We start from the raw sequence: 23,689 nt of genomic DNA, 5'->3' as shown, positions 1-23,689 counted from the left end.
ACATGTTATACGGCACTGTACATATACAATGATGAATGATTTCATCTATCAAGCTATGAGCAACTGTGTTCTTCTTAGATACTACTATTTTACTTATTTAACCCCTTGAAACCTGTATTTACATCACTTCTCTTGTGCTCATTCAGATGCCTTTAACAACACCTTCGAACACTGAGCAAATTGGTTTGATTTCTCCCAAAAACATTGGGAAAAAAAGGTAATGAGCTACATTAAAAAATCTTCTGATTTAATAAATTAGCTTTAGAACAGGAACAGAAAAATAATAACTATATTTAAAATGATAATAATTATATTTTTAGAATTAATTTTTATTGAATCATTTTTTGTTTTTCAAGTCATTTCCTTATTTTTATTTATTTAATTATTTATTTTTTAAGTTCCCTTTGTTTGTTTGTTTGTTGGCATATGCTTTTTGTTTTTGTTGCTAATTTCATGTCATTTTCTTCTACTTTTAAATAATTTCTTGCCCATTTCTGCATCATTTCTTCTTAAGTTGCTCATTGCCTTCAGCCCATGTTTTTGAAAGACATTAAGCCATTTTACCCAGGTTTGAAAGGGTTATGTGTGCTGTTTTGGAGGTTTGCTGGTTCTGACTAACAGCAATAACCTGCTGATAGTCATCAACAGCTTCCTGTTGCTGATTCTGTGTGAACCATTCCTCCCTGCATTTAAAACCTATCTGCAGGCCAAACAATATGTTCATATGGAGTTGATTGAACCTGTTTTTTTTTTTTATGGAGGAATAGAAACTCCACTAATTTCAGTGACAAATATGCTGTATTTACTATTGCCACTTCACAATAAAATCCTCCCACTTTTTTGCCGCTTGAGCTTTTAATGTGAGGCAGCAGCTGCAGCAGGAAACAGTTGGTTTCCATCAGCATAAATCACCACAGAGCATACAGGTCACATCCAGCTGTAGGAAGGCGACCAGTAAACAGTGAGGCTGATAGATGAAACGCGCTGCTCAGTGCATCTGACTCCTGCTGCGAGGTTCAGACAGATCCAGCTGTTTACAGCGTGATGTGGCATGGAACAGGCTGTACTGTACTGTACTGAAGAATGCCTTCACAAGTGGCTTCTGTTGTAGATGTCAAGGAAGTCATCATTACGTGATAAAACACATTTTCATATAACAGTTTTAAATGTAATACCTGAAAGGTAATGTCCTGTTCTTCTAACTTGGACTGAAGATAAACTGTAGTGTTCCACACAGGGAAAGTGAAGTGTCAGATACATAGGATGATAAGTGTATGCTATTCTAGTAAGTAGGAATAATATTTACATTTGAGCTTCTTTACAAAATGTAGCATGATAAATAGGGTTGTCATTCACCTGTATCACCACCATATGATTTTATATTGATTCTTTGCACATTTATTCACTTGCAATATCACAAAGTTTCATGATACGATTTTGATTTGATTCCATTTAGGGGCCTGCGATTGATATGAGACAATATCATCTGATCATTTAACACAATCTGTTACAGAAAATGCTGCCGCCCTTTTCTTTTTTGCTTTTGGCCATGAAATACAAAAACATCACAGGAATAATGTTAATAATTGTAAGAGATTAAGTGCAGTAAAATGTATTTTAAATCTACCACCCTAAATCACATCAATCAGCCCATGGGATGAGACAACCCACGTGGCTTTCTGTCAGAAAGACCTTTCTGGAAGAAATGTTTTCATGTAAATCCAATCCAACATGATCTTTTTCCGAAAACTTCAGGGCTAACATTGATTATTAACAAGTCAACATTATTACATTATTAACTTAAGCACTTTTACACTGCAAAAATGAGCATAGCAGCCTGCTCCTAGTGGGCTTCTCTACTCATAGGTTAACATTTGACATGTAGAAAACTGTAGAAAACTACAAAGGTGTATCCAAAAGATGATGATAGCGATTGATGTTTTCACTTTGCATTGATCAAACTGCATCTTTGATCACTGAATAATATATCTGAATGATCCTGTGTCCTTATGCTGTATTATTAGAGTCAGGTGACTAGTTTAGCTGGTCTGGTCTGGTGTTTGAGCTCAAACCAGTTAGATTTTATACAAATCAGAGTAAGTGACATTTGTCATTAGGATAGTTTCTGGCAAATTAAAAAGTAGCCCATCTGTTCTGATGACACCACAGCGCTAAATCCAACTCAGATAGCATTAGTAATATGACAACATGGTAAAAAAAATAACATAATGTTTGTTGATAAATGAACCAAAGGGCCAACAGTATGAGTCTGTTAGCTGAGCACAGCAACATGAAGGAGATCCCATTTCAGCAGAGGACGGAGGCCGTAGCTATGTATGTTGTGTTTGTTTTCTATGAAATGTTAATTTTTGGGTGAGGGTCTCTCTAGAAAACAAAAACAGCACCAATATAATTTATTTATTTATTCCTTTAACTGCTAAGTCATGAAGTTGAACTGAGGAGTTACCTAAACAATATCTTTTTAATTTATAACATCAACTTTGAGTAAGGCGTCGGTTGACTGGAGGCGTTGTTGGGGAGCTGAAAGGTTCTGGTAAATGACCTTTGCTAGCAACAAGCTAGGATACTTCCTGTTATCTATACTGTTTGCAATTTCCAGTAAATATCACAAATGAAGCATTTTTTCTGTTTAAAAAGCACAAATGCAGGAAGGCAAGAATTTAGGCTACTCACCCATATTCAAGTGGTTCCTATCATGTTTACATGATGTAACACAAGTGCATATTTTATGGATTCAGTGTGTACGGAGAGCTCTGACGTTGAGGCCCAGACACACCAAACTGATGGCCAACCAGCACGTACTTTCTGAAAGGAAATAACTCCGTACCAGCAGACGATGGTCGTCTGTAATCATCCTTCAAAAAGACAAACAGAAAGACCATCTTTATGCTAGTTCGCCAGTTAGCACATTAACAAAACAATCCAATGCTGAAAGAACAAAACAGATTTACTACCAAACCATAACCATCAGGAAAGTCTTCACGTTGCCTCTGAATCCAGCAGAGGATGAACTTGGTTTGGGTTAGAGTAGTCAAGTGTTTAGTGCTGGAGCTGAGAGATGTGCGCAGAAAGAAACGAGGTGTGCTTTGCAATGGTCCATGTCACACTGCTTTGTCTTCCACATGCTGTTACACTGTGATGCTCTTTGTACTTTGTCAACACAATTCTTACTGTTGTTCGAAGGAAATTTTGATTATCTCAAAATTCTGCAAAATCAAATAAGAGACATACACGTGCTGCGTCTTAAAACGCGAGGTTGGGCGCTGGGTGCAACTCTTGGGTCCACTCTGTGTCAGCTTTCATGAGCACAAAGGCAGGCTGCATTTGAGGTTGCTTAGCAACCATAACCAGCACCGTATCATAGCCCTCTTACCAGAAATCCTGAGTGCAGAGCTGATCTTCTTTGGTGTGTTTCTTAAGTGTGTATTGTGCCTGAAATGAAGTCGTGGGAGAGATGTAAAGCTCAGATTATTTCTGCATTAAAATGATTAACTTGTCTTCTATATACAGTATATCACAGACTGATATTTACGGAAGAAAAGAAACATATTTGCCGACTGTGATTGGCGTCATTCCAAAAGTTAAACTCAGGACGTAGCTGTCGCGCCCTGACAAACAGACGCTTGGGAGTGCGTGTCTGTCAGCGTGGCTTTTGAGTATGCCTGACACGAGTCTCTATTAAAAACGAAAGAACTAATGGTGCAAAAAATGTGGCGTGTACTGCCCCTAATGTTTGCAAGTCTTTCCTTATGGAATTTGTGTCGCATGCTTGCCCCTGAATTGTTGGTGGTGACGGGTGCTTCTTAGTGTGCGACCCGAGGCAGTTTACCTAACATACCTGTTTTAGTCTGTGTTTTGTGTGCGGGGAGTTTTATGTCAGCGACTCAGTATGTGGACTTTGGGCTTATTTACCGGGACTTTGCACAGGCTCCCTTCGCTGCCCACAGTCCTGCTAGCTAACGTTCAGTCCATAAGAAACAAGGTAGACGTGCTGGAAGCGGACGTGGACGAGGACCTGTCGTTAAGTGGGTTTAGCAGCCCAATTTCGCTGGACTGGTCACTGGAGATTACTGGACAGTGTCGAGGGGGACGAGTGTGTCTTTTCATATACAATTGGTGCTATAACACCACTGTGGTTTGGGAAAAGTTCTGCACTCCTGATATTGAACTCTTGACCATATCACTTTGCCCTTAATACTTGCCCCATGAATTTCAACAGCTTTTCTGCACGATTGCTCACAATCACCAGAGAGCCAATGAATCCACGGCTGCTCAGCTGATTGCTGACATCACTCACAGTCTCAATCTGCCCGAAAGCCCCGAAGTTCATCCTCGGTGATTTAGACCATTGTACCCAGACAAAGTCTCAGAGGAATTATGAACAATACATGACTTGCACCACAACTAAAAAAAATTCTGCGATAGACCTGTGCTATGGTGCTTATAAATCCTTCCCCACGCCTTACCTTGTTGCATCATACCACAACAGTGTGTATTTAATGCCCATGTACAAGCCCTCCTTCCGGAGCATGACTGGAGGGAATGAGTTAAAAATCTGGTCAGTGGACAGTGTGTCATCTCTGCAGGCATGTTTTTGACTGCACCAACTGGGATTGTTTTTTTTATTATGTATGATGATATCAATGAACTTTCAGACATTGTCTCGTCCTATATCCCTTTTTGTGTGGACTCCTGTCTAAAAATGTTATAGTCTATCCAAATAATAAACCTTGGGTGACTAAACAGATCAAAACAGTCATCAACAAAAAGAAACAGGCAGTTAAACCTTGACAGTATTTGCCTGTCAACATGCTGAATTATTTATTTATTATTTATTTTGTTTGTCTGTTGTCTCTGGTGTGCTCCTTGCTCCGGTCTGCTGTTGATTTGTGGATGTTTGTATTGTCTGTAGACTGTTTAAACTGAAGTGCTCTTTGGGATAAATAAAGTTGTTTGAATTGAATTGAATTGAATTGAATTGAACTGAATTGATCTGAACTGAACCACATCTAAGTGTTTTCACAGATGGCTGACCTCAAAGTTTGTGATTTGATTCCAGTGGCAGGGCAGTGAAATGGCTCATCACTTGGGCCTGTGGTGACATGCTGAGATAAAAGCATCAACTCAAGCCATCAGAGCATGCACTGCTGGCCAGATAAACACATTTATTGGTTATTTATCAGCAGATACAGCTTGATCACTTTGAAGCAGCAGAACCAAATGAAGAACTCGTCATTTCAAACTGGTGTCTGCTGTCTACAGCTCATGAAAGTTATATAGCCAGAGAAAACAGAAAACTAGCTAATATAGTCTTGAGAGAGTGCTGTCAGCTTAAGCCTAATAGAAGTAGTAACTGTGTTTCCTGTGGTTGTTTCCCAGAATGGACTTTGACGATGAAGACGGCGAGGGACCTAGCAAATTTTCAAGGTGAGAACACCAAGTGGTAGCTTCAGGATTTCTGAAAACCCTGGTACACTGTAATACTGTGATACGGTCCAAGTTTATTAAAAACCCTGCAGATACCCTATGTTTGTAACATTTACTGTTGCATGGACACCTCATGACTCACTTGGTTTCCCCTCCATCAAAAATAAAGTTATGTATATGTCATGTATTCCTTTTTTAAAAGAGCAACTTGAGTGTTTCTCTGTCACTGCATCTCAACTGTCCACTCACATTTGATTTATCTCAACTTGTTTTTCTGTTCTTCCTTCTCGTATTGTGCAGTGTGTAAGTGTGTAGGATGTACAGTAAGTGCTTTATTTGTGAGCTGTCAACATGCCAGGGGACTTGTTTCTGCTAAGTTGAGTGGTGACAGTGGGGAGGAGGCACTGCTCTCTACTGAACACAGGAGGAACTGCACTATTAATACTGGACAATAGCAATACATGTATGATTCATTTGGCTACTTGGAAGCTCCATATTCACACTGTAAAAGGGTATGCCACTTAACATACACTTTGTACATATGCTACTCCCGTAAAATAGATCATTTACAGCTGTCTGCCATTGCCCGGAGCTTTAGTTCCCCTTGCTCCTTCGTGTGTGACTGACAGTGATGTGCAGCTGCACACAGGCTAAATGGCAGTCCTATCCACAGTGTATCTGGGGTGTTTTAATGTGGGAGTGTTGGTGCATGTTTTAGGCTCCAACATCAGCAAAGTATAAAGTCAACTGAAAAGGTTCAGATACACACAACAGGACTCTCAAATCTGCTGACAGTGTAAAAAGTCAAGGCTGTAAATTAATAGGAAATGATAGACTGCAGTTTTTTTAAAGCCTTTCTCTGGTTCAGTAAAGCTCGTGCCACAGTGCTGTTTGCGTAATTTTCAGTGACTCCATCCTTTTTCACCTAGTTTCCCTATGTTTTAATCGATGGGTTAAAAGAAGGTAGAACTTTTCACACTTTAGTACAGGTTACTAGTTACTTTACGATTTGCTGTATATATACATGTTCAAATCCAATTAACAAACAAGCAAGCAAGTTACTTTATTTATAGATACAGTCATAAGCACTATGTGGATAGTGTAGAGATAAAATATTGGACATGAGTAAACAGTTAAAACAGACACATAAACAATTCATGTGAAGAAGCAGAAATAAAAAATAAGATAACATTAATAACCATCCATTAAGAATAAATTACACCAAAACATTCAGCAGAAACTAATCGAATACTAATTAAGACCAACATTTGACCAATAAAAAAGAATAATAATACACAAGTTAAAAAAAAACCCAAAACAATAAAAAAGTAATAGCCAAACAAAATAAGATATGATAATTATGACTGGCAATCCAGACTAGTGACAGGCTAAAAAGGAATGTTTTCTAGTTTTAAGGTAACAGTGTTGAATCACACACATGATTGGGGAGGATATTCTCGTGGCCTGGAACGTAAAAGCTAAAGGCAGTTTCACCAGATTTGTTGGAGCACTGGGGAAAAACCAAACAGCCGGTTCCAGATTACCTGAGGGGTCCAGCTGCTCACAAGCATGAGTGCACATTTCAATCCATTCAAATTCAATTCAAAGCTGAGGCTGCACACTAAAATGAGAGCATTGTTTTGTGAATATATAATGCGTTCTCTTTCTATATGAGTTGTATTTCTATCAGCTGCATTCAATGGTGCTGCAGTTGATCAAGATCCTTTTTGCATAAGCATTACAGTAATTTAGCCAACAAAAAATAAAAGCATTGTTTGGTTTTTTAGTGTCCTTCTGGGAAAAGCTCCTTACCTTTGTGATTATTTTTAAATGATAAAATCTGTTATAGTTGTTAATGTCACTCTGGGATGTGAGGTCAGCCTCCAAGATGAGACCTCTGACGTGTGTGACACTTTCCAGAGACAGTTGTAAGAAATTTAAAGAAATGTCCTGCCTCTAAGGGTTTGCCCCAATAACCTGGGTTTCTTTCTTGCCACTGGTCAGCTGTAAAAGATTACTAAACATCCAATTATCATCCCTGGATAACACCCTAAAACTGCTGAGACTAATGCTACAACCACAACCTCTGAGGTATGATAAAAACCAGTCCAATGCTTTCTTGGATAAACCAACCTACCTCTCCAGCCCCCACCTTCCATTACAGTATCATGATCAGTGGTGTCAAATGCCACACTTAAATCCAATAATACTAAAATAGACACTCTACTATTGTCACTCTTTAGTCTAATGTCATTAATAACCTTGGCCAAGGTTGTTTCTGTGCTGCTGATGGGGTGACAGCTAGATTGGTACAGAGCCTACACTTTATTGATTGCCAGGTGATTGGTTAACTGCTTGTGGATGACTTTTTTAATCATTGAATCAGGAAGTTTGAGGTTTGTGTTAATAAATAACAGATGGATCTAGAGTGGGCCCCTTAAAGTGGTTTAATAGTAACAACATAACATTTGAATGAGCCAGAAAAAATACCAGTTTGTAAATAGGTGTTTACAATGTTTAAAATGTCCCTAGATATATATTTACAATGTTTTCTTTAAAAGGAGGTGTTATATGGTCAAAGAAAGCAGTAAAACTGTGAGGCTCTAAACTACTAATTAGTGGCCAGTTAGTCACATTTGAGTCTCATTCTGATTAAATCCAGACACAAAGATTTTACAATTAGCTTTACAATTGCTTGTGAGATTCAAATTCCTACTGCTAATTATTACTTTCCTACTTCTAGTAGTCCAGGGACATTAATGGTCAGACTCTAAGACAGTTTTAACCACTTCAACTCAGGTACTTTACTTCAATGTAAAAAAAACCAAAAAACAACGGTAATTCTGAGTATTTTAAAAAAACTTGTCAGACTGTCTTATCCCCCATAATCTACTTCTGTAAGCCGTCCTCACTCAGAGTAGAACAGAATGATTTTCTTTTATCACTGCACCGGTCTCACCAGTCATTGGCTGCCTCTTTTGTTCAGTTTTGCACATGTTCTTACCATCACTGTCTGAATCATCTGCGCTCATGCATTAATATACGACATCCACTGCATGTGAGGAATATTCAGTCTGATGCTTTGATACCTGTGTGTATGTGGACTGTGTTACATGCTGTGTCCTCTCGTCTCTGTAGGTATGATGATGATCAGATTCCTGGTGGGGATAAGGAGAGATTTGCCAGGTAGGCCGAGCCAGCTAGGGCCATAGAGGATTTTCCATTGACTCAGGGATCAACAGACAAGAGTATAGTGTACAACCTACACGCTATACACCTGTTCTGCTCCCAACTAAGTGAAATACTAACAGCTGCTGCCCTTTGTATACCAACAAATAAGATCAATATTGGTATATTGGAAATAATTTATTGGCCTGTTAGCGCTGACCATCCATATCAAAGTTCTTATCAGACGAGAATATTTGATATCAGATGTCTGGCCACAGAAACCGTCCCACTGTAGGGGGGGGAGCAGTTTACTCAGCAGGTGTGCAGGTCTCAGTAGGTCTGGGACTAGAAACACTGATTGGTATATTGATTGAAAATGTGCGAACAACAAATGACGTCACAGAAACTACGCTCTGTCTACACGTACAGGACTTTAATGGAATAGGTGCCACAGGGTTTGTTGGTTTAGCTAAAGTCACCAGATAATGTTTTTGTGTCAGATGGCACATAGACAGGGGAGCTGAGCACAGAGCCAAGTCAAGTCAAGTCAATTTTATCTTTAAAGCCCATAATCACAAATCACAATTTGCCTCAGAGGGCTTTACAGAATACTGCATCCCTCTGTCCTGAGACCCTCACATCGACATCTACCAACAGTCTACGCCAATAAAGTTACAATGAAGCATCGGCATCATGCAGAGGAGAAACAACCACAGCGTCAATCACCAGAAATTAGACACATCCCCTGGAACAAACAATGAGACACCCAGAGAAAAACCCCAGTAACAAACTGCAACATTACTTGATGCTCTTTTGGCATTGCGACCAAAGGGCAGTACATGAATGATTCAATAAACTCACCAGACAAGCAGTTGCTCTACTTAATGATGAAATAAATGGTCCCGAAATAAAAGTTCAAACATGAAAGAGTCAAACAGATGAATATAAATTACCATATGAGCTCCGTGAGCTTTTCTGTTTGCCACTCAAAATAATCCTTGTTCGTATTATATCATGATATATGATGTCATCTGATACCAAAAACTTATATTGAACTATAATGGGTTTTTTTGCCATATTACCCAGCAGGGATCAGCCTCTGAAAGCTGCAGCTAAATCAGGTGAATCCTGCCTGAGTTTCATCTAGATTTTAACAGCTGATGGGAAAAATATTTGGGAAGAGAATTGCTTTTGCGGCTTTAAAATAATTTATTTTGGACATTAAAATAGCTCAAAATATTCAATATTTGTAAAAAAAAAAAAAAAAAAAAAAGTATAGGCAGCTTCAGCCTCAGTAAAAAGTGTTGATTGTGTATCAGTGGGTCTGAGGGGGATTTTGTTTCAGACTGAGGCAAATGGGTGCAATGTTCTCACCAGCAAAGAGTACAGTCAGCCTTTTAGAGCCTGTATGTGTCCCAGCTGCTGATGGAAGGAAATGTCCCTCAATCAGAGGAACATTTCTCACAGAAGACCGTTGTGGCTTCTTATGGGCACTTTTTGTTTTCCTCTGAGGAAATCTCCACCAAAAAAGCACCTCCTAATTAAATAATAAGCAGTTATTATACAGTTAACAAGCAATTATGTTCTACTGTACAGCATCATCTGAAATTACGGTCCTGACAACTTATTACAGCTTTTGGGCAATATCCTGCCAAAAATCATTCATCTAGCATTTCAGTTGAGGCTTAAAAGAACATAGGTTGCAGGATATGGACATTGACAAATGCTGTGGTAGAGCAAAGTCAAGAGTCTGGAGAGGCCTTGGAGAGAAATCACAGTCAGATGCATCACAACTGTTGTTTATTTGTTGCAGCGAGTCTTGCCAGTGGTTCCCAGTCTGTGGTCTGCAGCATCTAACTGCTCTTTTCTCTGTTCAGAGAGAACCACAGTGAGATTGAGCGACGCCGGCGCAACAAAATGACCCAGTACATCACTGAGCTGTCAGACATGGTCCCCACCTGCAGCGCCCTGGCCAGAAAACCTGACAAACTGACCATCCTGCGTATGGCTGTCTCCCATATGAAGTCCATGAGGGGCACGGGCAACACGTCCACCGATGGGGCCTATAAGCCCTCCTTTCTCACTGAGCAGGTACTGGTCTGTCACAGAGCACAGCTCCATCATACAGGACAAAGAAATACCAAACAGACTGACCCTCTTCACACTGTTTGTTGTTTTATTTTGTTGACCACCTTGAATCACAATGGTTTTGGCAGTGGAGTTTTATTTCAACCTAAAGACTCATTTATACAACTTAAATTCATCCACACAGTTATAATAATGCTCAGGTTGGATAGACAATTTCCATCAGATCAAAAACAACAGGGAACCCCCACATGAATTCGGGGAAATGCTTGTTTAGGTTTTTGACAGGAAAACAGCATGCGCGGGGAATTATTCTGAGCATTAAAAGAAGAGCTCACTTCATAGAGAAATTGTACAAATTAAAGCCTCCTCTCAAACTAGTAGATTAACAAATCTGTTCAGTGGATGATGTAAATCTTCTCCTCAGCGACTCTCTTGTTTCAGAATATGTACTCTTTCTGCACATGCTTAATCATCTGAACTAGGGATGGACAATATTGGATTTTTTGCAGCTATCCAATATGCTGATATAAAACAACCCGATGAGTAATATTGGTATTGATATATCCACTTTTTTCCCCACCTAATTTTATTGATCATCAAGTGTACTCTGTAGTAGAATTTACATCATATGATGCAAACTCTTATCACGATGGCCAATCAGCAGATTGAGACATGAAATACAATGCTTACCTCTACCTCTTAATACTACCTCTTTTTAATTTATTGGACATTGCAGCGCTGCAGCAGATCAGACTGATGTGATACATCACATCATCAGTTAAAAGACTAAACTGAATTGTATAACTCCAAAGTTTTATTTTATTTGTTGTCTGATTCACCATCTGGTTAAAAATCTCAACAACAAACCAAAAATAACTTTTTTTTTCACCATCTCTTATTTACCACATTGACTTTTATTATGGAACATTTAAAATTAGAGAATCTGAGCCAGCAAAATATCTTTTTCACTTGTTATTTCCATTTAGTCACACATGAGGCTGATCATTCCTGATTGTTCAGGTTTGATGACTTAAAACATTTTGCCTAATAAATAATTGTCAGTGTTTAAAAGACACTGTCATCACATTGCGTGATCAGATCAAGAATTCACAATCAGAATATCAATAAATAGCCTACAGATGCAAATCACTATTGAATCATATAAACATGTGTGCCTGTGAGCAGGACACAGTTAAAGACAGGGTGCAGGTTTTTCTGCATGTGCAGGTGTTTGTTACAAAGACAAAACTCAGCTCTGCTACTCATAACTGTGTTTTTGTTGTTACTAGCTCAGTGTACATGTGACATAAAGTCCATCAAAAGTCTTTCCAGCTGTTAAAGCCAACTGACAGCTGATCCAGCTGTGATCACAAACAGAACTCACTTCATGTGACGCTCCAGAGGAAACTATGTCTCTGAATACATGTTTCTTGGTTTCCTCTCTCCGCTCATGGTTTCTGTGGTTCCCTTCAAGGATCCCTGGATGCAAATGTGGAAACTGTGGATGCAGTTTAAGAGATTTAGGATGTAGCCTCAGTGTTTTGCATTTTAAAACTGGACTTTGTAGAGCATTCAGTGACAAAAGTGACCAAAGGTGCTCACTGTTTCTCATAGTGAATCGTGGGAAATATCCAAGAAACATGAGGAAAGCTGGAAAATTACTCTCTGGGCTAATTATTAATCCACAGAGTGCTGTGAGACAACCTGAGGCAAATCAGACACTGATGGCTGTCATGATCATATACAGTGAACTGAAAGGCCACAGCTGCTGTTGAACTGTCAAATGATTCTCAGCCTGTTGCATCATGAAACAAGCTCAGCATCTGTTTTTTATAAAAGAAAAATTCATGCTAAGGTGTTTTTCAGTTGAAGATAGTAACACAGTACCCCTTCAGCACTTGCTTACTTAATCTTACTCTTTTGCCGGGTCCACCCTGGATGCAGAAGCACAGTGAAACTTGCTGATTTTCCATGGAGCACTGCCTGCTTCCTTTCATCGCTCATGTTGAGCGGTCAGACTGTTCGCACAGGACGTGCCACAGCCCTGAGCTCCACAGCAGGCTCACGATCTGCATTGATAGTTTTGGTGTCTGGTCTGTTTTTTCCACAAGCAAATCTGGTAGGAAAACACACTAAATACTCTGTATAATGAGATCATGTGTATCATATCTGATATCTCCTTCAAATTGCCCATAATAAATGATCAAATCTGCACCCTGTATATTGCATGCATGTCAGTTGCGTCTAAACAGAGAGGGGGAGAAACAAGCAAACGCACACACAGAGACACACACACACACACACACACACTCAGACACATAAGCAAGCAGGGACAGAAAGACAGGGACAGAGCTCTCAGTGCGATAAGAAAAGAGCAGAGAAGGAGAATTTCAGCTGACCGGTGAGGAGAAACATGCTCCTGGTGTGATAGACCAGGTGACTGCTGACGGCGTGTGGCGCAAAGCTTAACATATGGTGCCTCCATGTCTAGTGTGAACCCAGCATTACACTTGTTAATAATTTTGGCATACAGCTACAGTTTAAAAAAGATCCCCCCTACATGTAACTCTGCCTCTTAATTTGAGTGGATTGAAACATTTCTAACAGTCAATCTCTTCCTGTGGGTCAGACCCGGAACACGATTCCAGTATTTAATCAGTTTACATTCTTAACGTGTGTGTGTGTGTTCATGTACCTCTCTGCTCCCTGTAGGAGCTGAAGCATCTGATCCTGGAGGCAGCGGACGGCTTCCTGTTTGTGGTTGCTGCAGAGACGGGGCGGGTGATCTACGTGTCTGACTCGGTGACGCCAGTGTTAAACCATCCCCAGTCCGAGTGGTTTGGCAGCACTCTGTATGAACAAGTCCACCCTGACGATGTGGACAAACTGAGGGAACAGCTCAGTACTTCAGAGAACTCCATGACAGGTAGAGCAAGTTTGTTTTTAACAGTTCTCTTACAGCTGAACCTTTTCATTTTTTCTGCTTTTGTTAATTACTGGTTTACAGAAGGTCTTACAGGAGCAGCCGAGAGTCACCACCTGTCACACACGCACATGTCACACACACCTCACAGATACAGGACTTCCATTTAGACTGCCACTGCACTCAGTTTATTTCACAAATAACACCAGACTCTTTGCCTCGTCCCTCTGGTGTCGCCATACACAGTCAGCTGTCCACAGCGTGCAGACACCTGGCTTCACTACCTATCCTGCTGTTGACTGTTCATCTGTCTCCTTGTGTTTTAGAACTTTGTTTAGCTACTCTGCAGAGCCAGCAATACTTTTTCATGTGTCTGGGGAGAATGTCACGTGCATCAGCAGATTATGAAACAATGGTCACAAGGACCCAGACTCATAGAAAGAAAACTTCAAAAATTATCTGTAAAATAGTCTTACCTTATGCATTGCCTCTTCTCCTGGTTTTGCTTTGTGCAAAATCATCCATTATGTCATCAAAGTCCAATGTGATTGTCAGTTTGCTCCTGACTGCAATTTGTCATCGATATAATTCTAATCCTGTATGAGAGAGACCGCTTTCCTTGGCAGTGACAGACGGGAATCATTCAGAGCAGTGCTTTTGGGCTGGTATCTTCTTGAGGGTTAATAAATGATCTCAGCTGGATAAGTTCATCACCTCAGCTGTCATGGCAGTCAGATATAGATGTAGATGCTTGAACTTTGGCCTCTCAGTTACTGAGGTGTTGGACTCAAAAGTCTCTTAAACAAACTGCACAGGTGCCTGTAGGTGTCTAAAGCGTGTACTGATGGCTACATTCAGAGTCTCTACCCGAAACATGCTTCTTCCATCAAGCTCAACATCCTGCTCTCCAACCTAATCAGCAAACGTCTTGGATCTTTTTTTGGAACGTGTGTCCTGCCTGTCTGGCAGCTGATCTTCTGCAGCCAGCAGAGGCGACAGGTGTTGCTGCTGGCCCTTAAGAACTGCTCTGCTCCTCCTCACACACCGCCAGCAGCCCCTGACCCCACGATGGTGCAGTGCTGCTACTGCTAGGTCTACCTCGCTGTTCCTCCCATGGTGGGCTTATGAGCCGTCATAGTGTTTTCATGCTCATCCCCCTTTCTTTAAATGTTTTTGAAAAATATTGAAATGTAAGGAAGGTGTTGTAAAATATCTGCTTCCCTCGCTTCTTTTCCTTTTCATAAAGCTGCCCCACTTCTGTTGCTTTTCCACAGTCATGAGCTGGCTTGGCTCTGCTTGCTCATTTTTGTCTTGATCAGATTCATCTCTGAGAAGGTGCTTTCCACAGCTGCATTGCTGAATGACAGTGCCAGAAGAAGAGTGTGAAAGATTCAAAGCTCGACACAGGCCATGTCCCCAGCAGCATCTGTGTGATTTTTGATTTCAGTCCAGAACTGTTTGGTTTTCAGTCTTCTGTATTCTCCCTCTCAAGCGTGTCCAGCACTCTCCACTGTTGATCAAGCTCGCTGAGGTCTCCTGTGCCGGAAAAATGACAGAGATGCAAGCTGAGTGATTTTGTGAGCACTGGGCTGACAGGGAGGCAGCTACAACATCATATCATACAATATGGCTGTACTCTGTTATTGAGTAATGAGCTCATTAACAAGTTAAATGGAGGACAGACTTCTTGGATTGCAACAACAATCCAACAACATCACAGCAAACCATATTACTCGTCTGATGTTTACATGAAAATCTCTCCTAAAGGCACCAACACCACAGACATGGCCGAGAGAGATGTCATCTTCATTGACTGCATTGAGACACACACACACACACTCAAAAGGCAAACTCGTCTGCTGCAGAGCTGTGCACGCTTCACTTGTGCAGCACATTTTGAGTCATTTTTGACCACTCAAAGCACTTTCACACTACGAATCACCTTCACACATTCACACACATTCACATGCTATAGAGCCCTCTGAGGCACACTGTGTTTTGTGATAATGGGCTTGATGAATAAAATTTAAATAAAATTGAATTGAACTGGTGGCCGAGGCTACTGTACAAGGACCAACTTTTTCTCAGTTTGTAACCATTCATACACCAATGGAACAGCCGTCAGGGGCAATTTGGGGTTCAGTATTTTTCCCAAGGATACTTAAACATGTTGACTGGAGGAGTCAGGGATTGAACCCCCAACATTCCAACTAGAGGATGACCTGCTCTTCCTCTGTTCCACAGCCGCCCAAGTAATATAACCCCAGGCTAAGGCAGCATCCGGTTCAGGGAAATTAGAAGCTCTGTTTGCTGATCAAGTGATTTCTTCTCTGTGTTAATTTCTGCTCCATATCTTGTATCATTCATGTTACATGCTAATTCCACATGCACAAGGGTATTGTGTGTTGTGACTGAGGGTGAGAGTGACATGTGTTTTAAAATGTTAAAGTGTTTGACATGCTCATAGTGCCCACAGGAGGGCAACATAGTCTCATTAAATCTCAGTATCTGTCAGCCTCTCTGAAGCACACTGAACACCCAGCGCAGCCACAGTCATCTCCATGTAGAGCTGTGACTGATGAAAATACACGCACAAGCATGCACATATGGACATGCACATACACAGCCTTTGAAGTCATAGCATTCCTCAGAGTTCACTTTTGATTCAGTGGAACCAAAGGAGAATGTTCTCCTGCTGCTGCTGCTCACTGTGCTCACTCCCTGTCCATATCAGCAGCCCAGTATAATATTAGTACAAGAACACTCAGGCCATCCTTACACCAGTAACAGATTTACATTTACATTAACAGGATATGGCATTGTTCACACCTCCAGTCGTCTGCTGTACGAGACATGCTGCTTTTGAGCTCGTCTCACCTCTGCCTTGCATATGTGTGTGTGTGTGTGTCGCTCACTAACTTCAGTCACAGTGCTTTTCGGAGTGCACAGACGGGCCTGGGAACTGAAACTCCATCTACAACTCAAAATTCATCAGTGCATATTGATGAATATTTGAAATAGTTAAATACTAACTTTCCTCAGTATCAGTACTGTCAATATATTCTTGCTCTCTCCATGGGTTGACAGACACCGCTGCAGTGCCCCATAGCTTCGCCTCCTCTCACACACTCACATTTCTTTATTGTCAATTTTGTCATGTGTGGGTTTTTTTCTTTCATTCTGTTGCATTTTGAAGGTCTTTTAACATATGCACCACAGCAAGAATATTGTTTTCATTAATGGAAAAAACGTTTTAATTTTTGTTGATGTTTACTGCAGCCATTCTGCTGTTTTCTGTTGCCAACAGAGAACGGAAAAGTAGTCATTGTCATGTTAGCTTTGATATATTTATCCTTTATTTAAAAAAAAAAAATCAATGGTAATGTTTTCCAATGGTATCAAAAATGGCATAGAAAATCTTTTTTTTCAAAGTGAAGTCAGAAATACCAGTATCATGACAACACAACTACCAGTTACGTGTAAAAAAATGTGTATTTTGTTTCTTCTTTTCGGTTCTTCTAACAAGTAAGCATTAGCGCTTTCTCTGGACAGGACCACAAAGTGATACATTTTGTTTTTGTTGTCTACGAACTATGGGGAGATTAATGTAAGTTACGAAGACACAAGTCTAGGCAAGGCTGTGTGCCAGAGAAAGCAGGTTTTCATCTCTGCTCCAATCGGCAACACCTGTCTGCTGTCAGTTCAGCTACTGTCTCTGTGTGTTTCTTGCAGTGTCTCTGTCTCTTAAATCACGTCTGTTTAGTTCAGTTCAATTCAAATACTTTATTGGCATGAAAGCTAAAAGAAATGCTAAAAGCATCAAACTACACATTGATCAATGTTTTGAAATTATTTAAAAAAGTTCTCTCTCTAGTAGAAGACACCATGCCGACACTTTGCACATTAGAGCTCGAGTGACGGAGAGACCGTGCGCTTCATGGCTTTACCATCAGGTATGGTCACAGCTTCACCCGTGCAGGGAGGGAGCAACATGTTCTCATCCCAACAGTTTTCTGTGTCAGGAGGATAGAGACACCGTGCGCCACAGAGTGTTACGTGAGAGAGTGTTACAGTGTGCGTCCAACTGCTTGACAGTGGTTGTGACAGTTTATAGTTTGTAAAGTTGAAAAAAATTCAACAGTATCAGTATAACAGTCTTTGTTATGAATTAGTCAGATGAGTTTTGTTGTGCGTCCTCACTATATCCTCTGCGCTGTACTGCTGGACAGAGCTCCACTCAGGGTGAGCTGTGGGGTGCTCACACCGACATAGAAATGGTTTGACTTAATAACCGTTTGGTAAAGGGATCCATTCACTGTGTGTGTGTGTGTGACAGGTGCAGCAGCAGCAGGATCACAAACACTGAAATGGCATTCATCCTCTTCATACCTGGAAAGGCAAATATTTGGGTCCAGCCCTACTTTCGACCCACTCTCAGTGTGTGGTAGTTTTTCTATCAGCAAAGACTCTCCTTGGATTTCTTTTGTTCCTCTTGTCTTGCTGTGGTTGGCTCGTTCCTGGTCACAGAGCTCAGGTGAGGTCGGGTAGCGACCAGGTGCCAGGCCGTAAGCAGCATGCATCCAAAAGGAAGTGCCGAAAACAATGCCAATATAGCGAGGCAAAATACCAAGCGAGCAAAGCTTGCTCTCAAACTGGTAACTGGTGAGAAAAATGGCGTCTGTTGTACTGATGTCAGACAGGAAAGCCTGAAGTGATCATGCGCTCTTGATCAGGTCATTACATTATTATCTTCACCATTGTACTCATCACATTGCCCTGCGTTCTGATGTACAGTATAATACTCCTTCAGGTTCCCTGACAGATCTGACCGTTAGTCAGCCATGTTGCACGTAGGACTGTCATTACTACATTTTTAAGATTTTTTGGTATGGTTTGCAATGACTACTATGGTGAGAAACTCCCTCATAAGGTCACCCTCTGTTTTCTGAGCTGAGCTATAAGTTCAGCCTCCTTTTAGCATTATCTAGAGTGTGGTTGGTCTAAAAACGTCTTTGTCGAGCAAGCAGATTAGCTGTTGATTTTGTTCCAAAGCTTGAACACTCTCTAGTTATTCTTAAATGAACAATACACCGTTTATTACATGATGTCAGAAGCAGAATGAAGAACATTTGGGACAAAGATGGCAAAGTTTCAACCACCGGGTAGTCTCTGCTCGGAGAAACCTGCGGAGTGTCCTGACTGGAAAACACGGTTGACTTCTTACAGGACAGCTGCAGAGCTGGTTTAGCGTGTTTAAGCAGGCACATATGTGTATGCAGTGGAAAAAAGAAGCAGTGAACATTCTTAGCTCTTTCACATATAGAGAGGAGGAAGACAGATCACAGTATGATGTTGTTTTGCAAATTTGATGCATACTTCATTGGTGCAGCACTCATGAACTCACATACCTTAAACAGTGAGGGCAACGTGCAGAACAGTTTAGACTGACATTTGTGCACTATGACCTTATGTTCCTCTTTCTCTTGTGAATGTGATATCCTAAGAAGACCTCGAGGGAATTTCTTCACATATGACACAATTGTCCAACGATGAACTGATTACATTTTGATGGTCAAAGGTCAAGGTCACATCTCATTCTGGTGAACATCATATCTCATGAAGGCCATCAGGGAATTTCCTTAAATTTAGCAAAAATGTCCAATTGGACTCAAGAATGAACTGATTTGAATTTGATGGTTGAAGATTAAAGGTCAAGGTCACTTTGACCTCACAAAACATGTTTTTGGTCATAACTCACCAGGTCACATGGTAAAATTGAATAAGATAAAATGAGGTTTTGACATTTTATATCCAAAAGGTCAACGTTCTTTTGTATCCTCTGTCCTCTCGTCTCTTCCTCGCCTCCTTCTCATCACGTCCTCTATGGGTGGGTCTGAGACACAAGTGAGGAAAGCAAGGAGAAATATTAGCATGATGAAATGCATCCCATGACAAACACTCACACAAATGGCAATTTGATGTTAATCCAGTCCGATCACAATAAGGCCTTTCATAGTGGGTTTATAAAAATACCATATCTGATTTGATGGTATGAGCACAGGGAACAGAGTTTCAGAGCTGTCTGCCTTTTGAACACAGATTAAGTTGATAACAGTGAAATAAAATATTAGAAATGGTGAGCTCAAACTGGGACAGTTTAAATGAAGCTGATGAGAACCAACGGCTGTCCACAGCAAGTATTCGACAACTGCTGGCCACATGACAGTGATTCCAGCTGTGGTTGTAATCCCCGGAAAATCATCTTTGACCCTGTTTCTTTTTTCTGTCATTGTGAACGGCCAGAAGCACAAATTTTAGCCAAACAACAGGTGTGACTAAAAGGCTAAGAGATGAACTCTTTTACGGTAAAATAAATCTGACTTTCTTATTTGGTTATACGAGGCCTATATACAATCAAAAATGATCTCTTATAAGAACCTGCAGATTCTCAACTAGCTAAAGAGTGTGAAAAGGACAGCACACACCAGAGGTGATGACTTGTAGACTGATGTATTTCATGAATCTGTCCTGCCTCATTGTTTGAGATCTGTCTATAATATTGGGAAATGAACATGCTGTATTCATATGCTAGCAGCTATGTCTATGTATGGATATATATTGAGTTGGGGTCACTGTGTCGTCTTGGTTTTGATTTTATTCATCAGACAGGTTTGATGATGACAAATGAAATATCACTCAGCTGATAAATCTGTTGTGTTATACATTATAAGACCAAGGGAACCCAGGGCCGCCATTCATGCGTATTACGCCTTTTTCTCATAAAAAAATAAGTTGATCTTAGATTGTCAATACACTCTTCATATCAGGTGCTGACAGTCTGGCACAATGACGATCCGACCATCTGAGAAAACAGACGACTGGCCCTGTTTGACAGAAAACAGACGGGGTAAATTAAAGGTGTTACCCAGCACAGTCTCAGACTTTCTTTTCTTTCTCGTGCTGGGCTTCACAGTTTTCTCATCATTTCAAATTCCTGTTGGGGTGACTGTGGCTCTGGAGGTAGAGCCAGCGTTTACTAATCAGATGGTCGTTGGTATGATTCTCTGATACATGTCAGCGTGTCCCTTGGTAAGATACTGAACCCCACATTGGTCCGAATGGCAGTTCCATCAGTGTGCACATGTTCTGAGTAGCAGGTGGCACCTTGTATGGTAACCTCAGCCAGCGGTGTGAATGTGTGTGTGAATGGATAAATGTGTGTGTTGTCACAAAGACTAGAAAAGCACTCTGTGAATGAAGTCTGTTACCTGTTTGCTCCGGCTTACATGTCCAGTGATCACAGACTGGATTGGTGTGTCTGCCTGAGTCTGTGTGCGTACAAGACCCTTTGCTGCTCCTTCAGATTTGTATATGAGAACACAGGTTCTCAGACGTAACATGTCAGCAGCTGTGTGTTGTTAAGTAGCCTGTACCATGATAACAAATACATGTTATCTATGTGTGTGTTAACAGGACGGATTCTGGACCTGAAGACAGGAACAGTGAAGAAGGAGGGACAGCAGTCCTCCATGAGGATGTGCATGGGCTCCCGACGCTCTTTCATCTGCCGCATGAGGTGAGTGTGTGTCTTTTTATTTCTGTCTGTTGACTTGGTGGAAGTTTGGCTGTTTGTTTGAACGGCCTCAGCTGGCAGTCCATCCAGAACTAGGCTGTCTGCTGTCATGGACAAGTGTTCTGTGGCTCAGAGGTAGAGCCGGTCGTCCTCTAATTGGAAGATCAGCGGTTCAATCCCCGGCTCCTCCAGGCAACATGTTGAAGTAATATTGGGCAAGATACTGAACCCAGAATTGCTTGGAGTGTGAGTGCATGTGAATGATCACTGAGTAGCAGGTGTACAGTAGCCTCAGCCACCAGTGTGTGAATGTGTGAATGTGAAAATGTCATGTGAAAGTGCTTTGGGTGGTCAATAAGACTAGAAAAGTGCTATACAGGTGTAGTCCATTTACCATACTATCATCTTGAGTTTTTTTAATTCAAGGCATTCCATTTTTTTTAAAACTTCATAATATTGAGGTATTTCCATAATTCAATAATTACACAAGAAATCCAGAGAGATTTAGGTTAGGAATTAGTCCAGACATTTTGAACGTGACTGGTTTACATTCACTTTAATTTCAGAAAGATTTTGTTTGTCAGATGGATTTAATTTGTCTGCGTAGGTTTAACAATACCTTAAGATTCATTTCACCTTGCCGAGATGATAAGTTTACCCTAGAGAGGTCATTTTTCAGCAGTGTTAATTATGAATCATAATGCCACTGATATTTTAACATAATGAGTAATAATATGAACTAGGTGTTGCTCAGATGGTGTTTATTGAAAACAAATGAAGCCTCTGATATAAGATGGCAGCTGCTGTAACAGTAACTGAGATGTTCCTTCAGTTCCTTTCAGCTGCTGCCTACACTAAACATTCAAGAGTCCTGCTGAGCTGTTCCTAATTAGCCGCACAGACACTTTTACAATAGTGTTTCCTCAGTGATTGATTGTGGTGTTCAGACTATTATTCCCACAATTATTCATAACATGCAGGCCTGTGTAGAGCTGTCAGGGTGAGTCAGAGGCAGAGGAGGAAAAAGATGCTGTAAGACACTGGCAGAGGGAGAACGTAGGGGAAAGCAATGGCATCTCAAACAAGATTACAATAAAAACATTGGGTATATATATACCCAATGTTTTTATTGTAATCTTGTTTGCATATAAGAATGTTACCAAGGGTTTTTGGGCTAGATCAGAGTCCTTTAATACTGGATATTTGCCAACGCCAAGTCCCATCCATTACTTAAATACTCATTAAAGTCGGGGTAAAATTAAAGTCAATATGTGTAATGACTTCTCACATCACAGAAAAACACGTTATCAACCACCCAGACAAATTTAAATGATTATTATAATTGCCAAGTATATGTTTTAAAACAATGAATAACGTAGCAGCATTCTCTGCACTGAGATCCGCTGAAGGAGCTGAGCTGAGGAACGGGCCGCTGCCAAGCGACAGGCGCTGCGTTTCATCAGTAGTTCCACTTCTCCTCCTTCACTTCCCCTCAACCTTTAGTGTTACATAACGGTGAACGTCACACAGAGGCCACTTGGAGAGGTGAGGGAAAGCTGCCCTCATTCCCTTTCAGCCGAAATATCACGACTATCACGGATCGACTGAAAGTTGCAGGATTAGCGCTTTACAAACCATCAGGAACACATCTAAATAAATAAAGTAAGTACTTCTTACGAGGGGAAGTGAACGACGACATGTTTAATGACTACTGAAACACAGCAAGACTCTCGTTAGCAGTTAGTTGAAAGCACAGAGCACACAGTCAGCTGAAGAAGCAGAGTGTGCAGCCACAGACTGTCAGGGATCTGACAGTCATCTAACAGCTGGAGCTACTGCATATGACACACTGCATTTTTCAGGAACTGTTTGATCCATTCGATCAAGTTATGAGCTTAAATTATTCATATGATATGAATGAAAGATCAAGTGGAAAATGCAACTGACTTTACGTGAAGGAATCCACTAGAGAGACAATGTGTCACTCTGTTGGAGTTGTGGGAACTACAAAAACACTCAGTCCACTCACAGATGTACAAAAGTGGTTCTTCCCTCACAAATAATCTTTGGTTGAGTGCAGAGAAATGCTGAACTGAAGAGCCCGGTTGTTTTGTAGAAGAGCAGCACTTCGGTAGGGTACAGGGAAAAAAAGGATCGTAATTTGATCCGCTTTGTGTTAGCTGTACCCCTCTCACATTTTCTCAGTCTTTTCACATTGTCCTTTGATACACTCTAATCATGAAAATCAGAATCTTGCTTATTGCCAAGTAGGTTTTTACCTACTGTGAAGTGTTGGTGGACAGGTGACAATTCAGATTCTCCTCTGCGGAGGAAATTTGTTTTCACTGTCTGTACAGAAAAACACCAAGAACAGTTAAACACAGAGAGGAACATCTCAGTGAACATGAACAAGTGTGTGACAGCATACCCAGGCTATTTACAACAGTGATGCCTGTGGGCACAAAATTCCTCCCAAAGTGGGATTTCTT

At 40.8% G+C, this 23,689-nt stretch overlaps 1 protein-coding gene across 3 annotated transcripts in view; it reads left to right on the top strand.

Moving 5' to 3' along the window:
• arnt2 (aryl-hydrocarbon receptor nuclear translocator 2) overlaps positions 1-23,689 on the top strand; it is a 74,889-nt gene that overhangs the window by 18,294 nt on the left and 32,906 nt on the right. For 2 of the 3 annotated variants that reach the window (XM_042484751.1, XM_042484759.1), the window contains exons 3-7: positions 5,401-5,448; positions 8,587-8,634; positions 10,494-10,707; positions 13,417-13,630; positions 21,101-21,203. In XM_042484751.1, the coding sequence (XP_042340685.1) occupies positions 5,401-5,448; positions 8,587-8,634; positions 10,494-10,707; positions 13,417-13,630; positions 21,101-21,203 (627 nt within the window). The remainder of the gene's footprint in view (positions 1-5,400; positions 5,449-8,586; positions 8,635-10,493; positions 10,708-13,416; positions 13,631-21,100; positions 21,204-23,689) is intronic. The other variant, XM_042484767.1, reaches the window with a different exon arrangement.

Source organism: Plectropomus leopardus, chromosome 1 (genome assembly GCF_008729295.1).
Source record: "Plectropomus leopardus isolate mb chromosome 1, YSFRI_Pleo_2.0, whole genome shotgun sequence".
Taxonomy (NCBI): domain Eukaryota; kingdom Metazoa; phylum Chordata; class Actinopteri; order Perciformes; family Serranidae; genus Plectropomus; species Plectropomus leopardus.
Note: the sequence above shows the minus strand (reverse complement) of the source record. Positions and strands in the feature narration are given on the sequence as shown.